Source organism: Myotis lucifugus, unplaced genomic scaffold (genome assembly GCF_000147115.1).
Source record: "Myotis lucifugus unplaced genomic scaffold, Myoluc2.0 scaffold_11, whole genome shotgun sequence".
NCBI classification, from domain to species: domain Eukaryota; kingdom Metazoa; phylum Chordata; class Mammalia; order Chiroptera; family Vespertilionidae; genus Myotis; species Myotis lucifugus.
Genome location: NW_005871059.1, coordinates 11,836,379 through 11,837,770, shown reverse-complemented (window position 1 = coordinate 11,837,770; position 1,392 = coordinate 11,836,379). Strand labels below are relative to the sequence as shown.

The window sequence follows — 1,392 nt, the reverse complement described above, 5'->3', positions numbered from 1 at the left end:
AGGAGCAGCTGACCCTGCTGGGGGAGAGGGGGCAGCACCCCTTAGAGCCCGCTGGCGTGGGCGCTGGGTGCCGGAGGGGCGCGGGTCCCGTCCGCTTGCGGCGGCAGCTGCCCGCGCTTCCAGCCTCGGTGTTCTCCCTGACGGTGAACCCGCGCGGGACACAACCCACTGCAGCTCGTCACCTCCTTACGAACTGCTGTCGCTAGGGTTCCCGCCACTCCTCTCAGACCAGCCCCCCCACCCCGCCACTTTTCGGAGTCCTCCGCCCCCGTCACTGCCGAGTGCGGGGCAGTCGGACGCGGAGCCACCGAGCCGCGAGGACGCCTGGCTGCAGCTGCTCTCCGCGGCGGAGCCGGCGCCCCCTGCCGTGCCGTGGGGCCCCCTGCCCTTCGCCCACGGCGCTGGGCTGGCACCCGCGCCGCCCTCGCCGCGCGCCTCCCGGCCCTCCTCCCGGCTCTCCTCCCGCAGGTCCTCCACCGCCGGGTGCGGCGGAGCGGGCGCGATGCGGCAGCTGTGCCGGGGCCGCCTGCTGGGCATCTCGGTGGCCATCGCGCACGGGGTCTTCTCGGGCTCCCTCAACATCCTCCTCAAGTTCCTCCTCAGCCACTACCGGTTCTCCTTCCTGACCCTGGTGCAGTGCCTGACCAGCTCCACGGCGGCGCTGAGCCTGGAGCTGCTGCGGCGCCTCGGGCTCATCGCGGTGCCCCCCTTCGGCCTGAGCCTGGCGCGCTCCTTCGCGGGGGTCACCGTGCTCTCCACGCTGCAGTCCAGCCTCACGCTCTGGTCGCTGCGCGGCCTCAGCCTGCCCATGTACGTGGTCTTCAAGCGCTGCCTGCCCCTGGTCACCATGCTCATCGGCGTGCTGGTGCTCAAGAACGGCGCGCCCTCGCCGGGGGTGCTCGCCGCCGTGCTCATCACCACCTGCGGCGCGGCTCTGGCAGGTGAGCGGACGCGCGCCGACCCCCTCCCACCCCATCGCACCCGACCCCATCCCACCCCACCCCACCCCATCCCACGGGCGGAGACCGCAGGGATGGCTAGTGCAGCGTCCTCACTTCCAGATGGGGCGGCTGAGACAGCGCGCTCTTATATATAAAAAAAACCCGCTCAACTCAGAAAGCTTTAGTTTGTGAAGACCCAGACCCGCTTACACAGAGGTCCGGCCCCTCGTTTCAGAGCGCCCAGCCCCCCGGGCGCGTCTTCCGACCCCCGCCTCTTTCCTCACCAAGTATCTTCCTTCCCGCCACAAATAGACCCCGCTACCATCTTTCTTGTTGTGTGAGGAGAGAGAGAGACCCCCGAGTCTGTTATCTGAAATCACAGATCGAGCGGAGAGGGAGGGGACCAGTAATCTTTCCTCCCTTCTCTGCGGGGTTGTAGGGGGGGATGTCT

At 69.0% G+C, this 1,392-nt stretch overlaps 1 protein-coding gene across 1 annotated transcript in view; it reads left to right on the top strand.

Annotated features, from left to right (window-relative positions):
* The first annotated feature begins 296 nt into the window (after positions 1-296).
* SLC35D3 (solute carrier family 35 member D3) overlaps positions 297-1,392 on the top strand; it is a 3,522-nt gene continuing 2,426 nt past the window's right edge. The window contains exon 1 of the mRNA XM_006084426.3: positions 297-941. Coding sequence (XP_006084488.1) covers positions 503-941 — 439 coding nt within the window. The 5' untranslated portion in view covers positions 297-502. The remainder of the gene's footprint in view (positions 942-1,392) is intronic.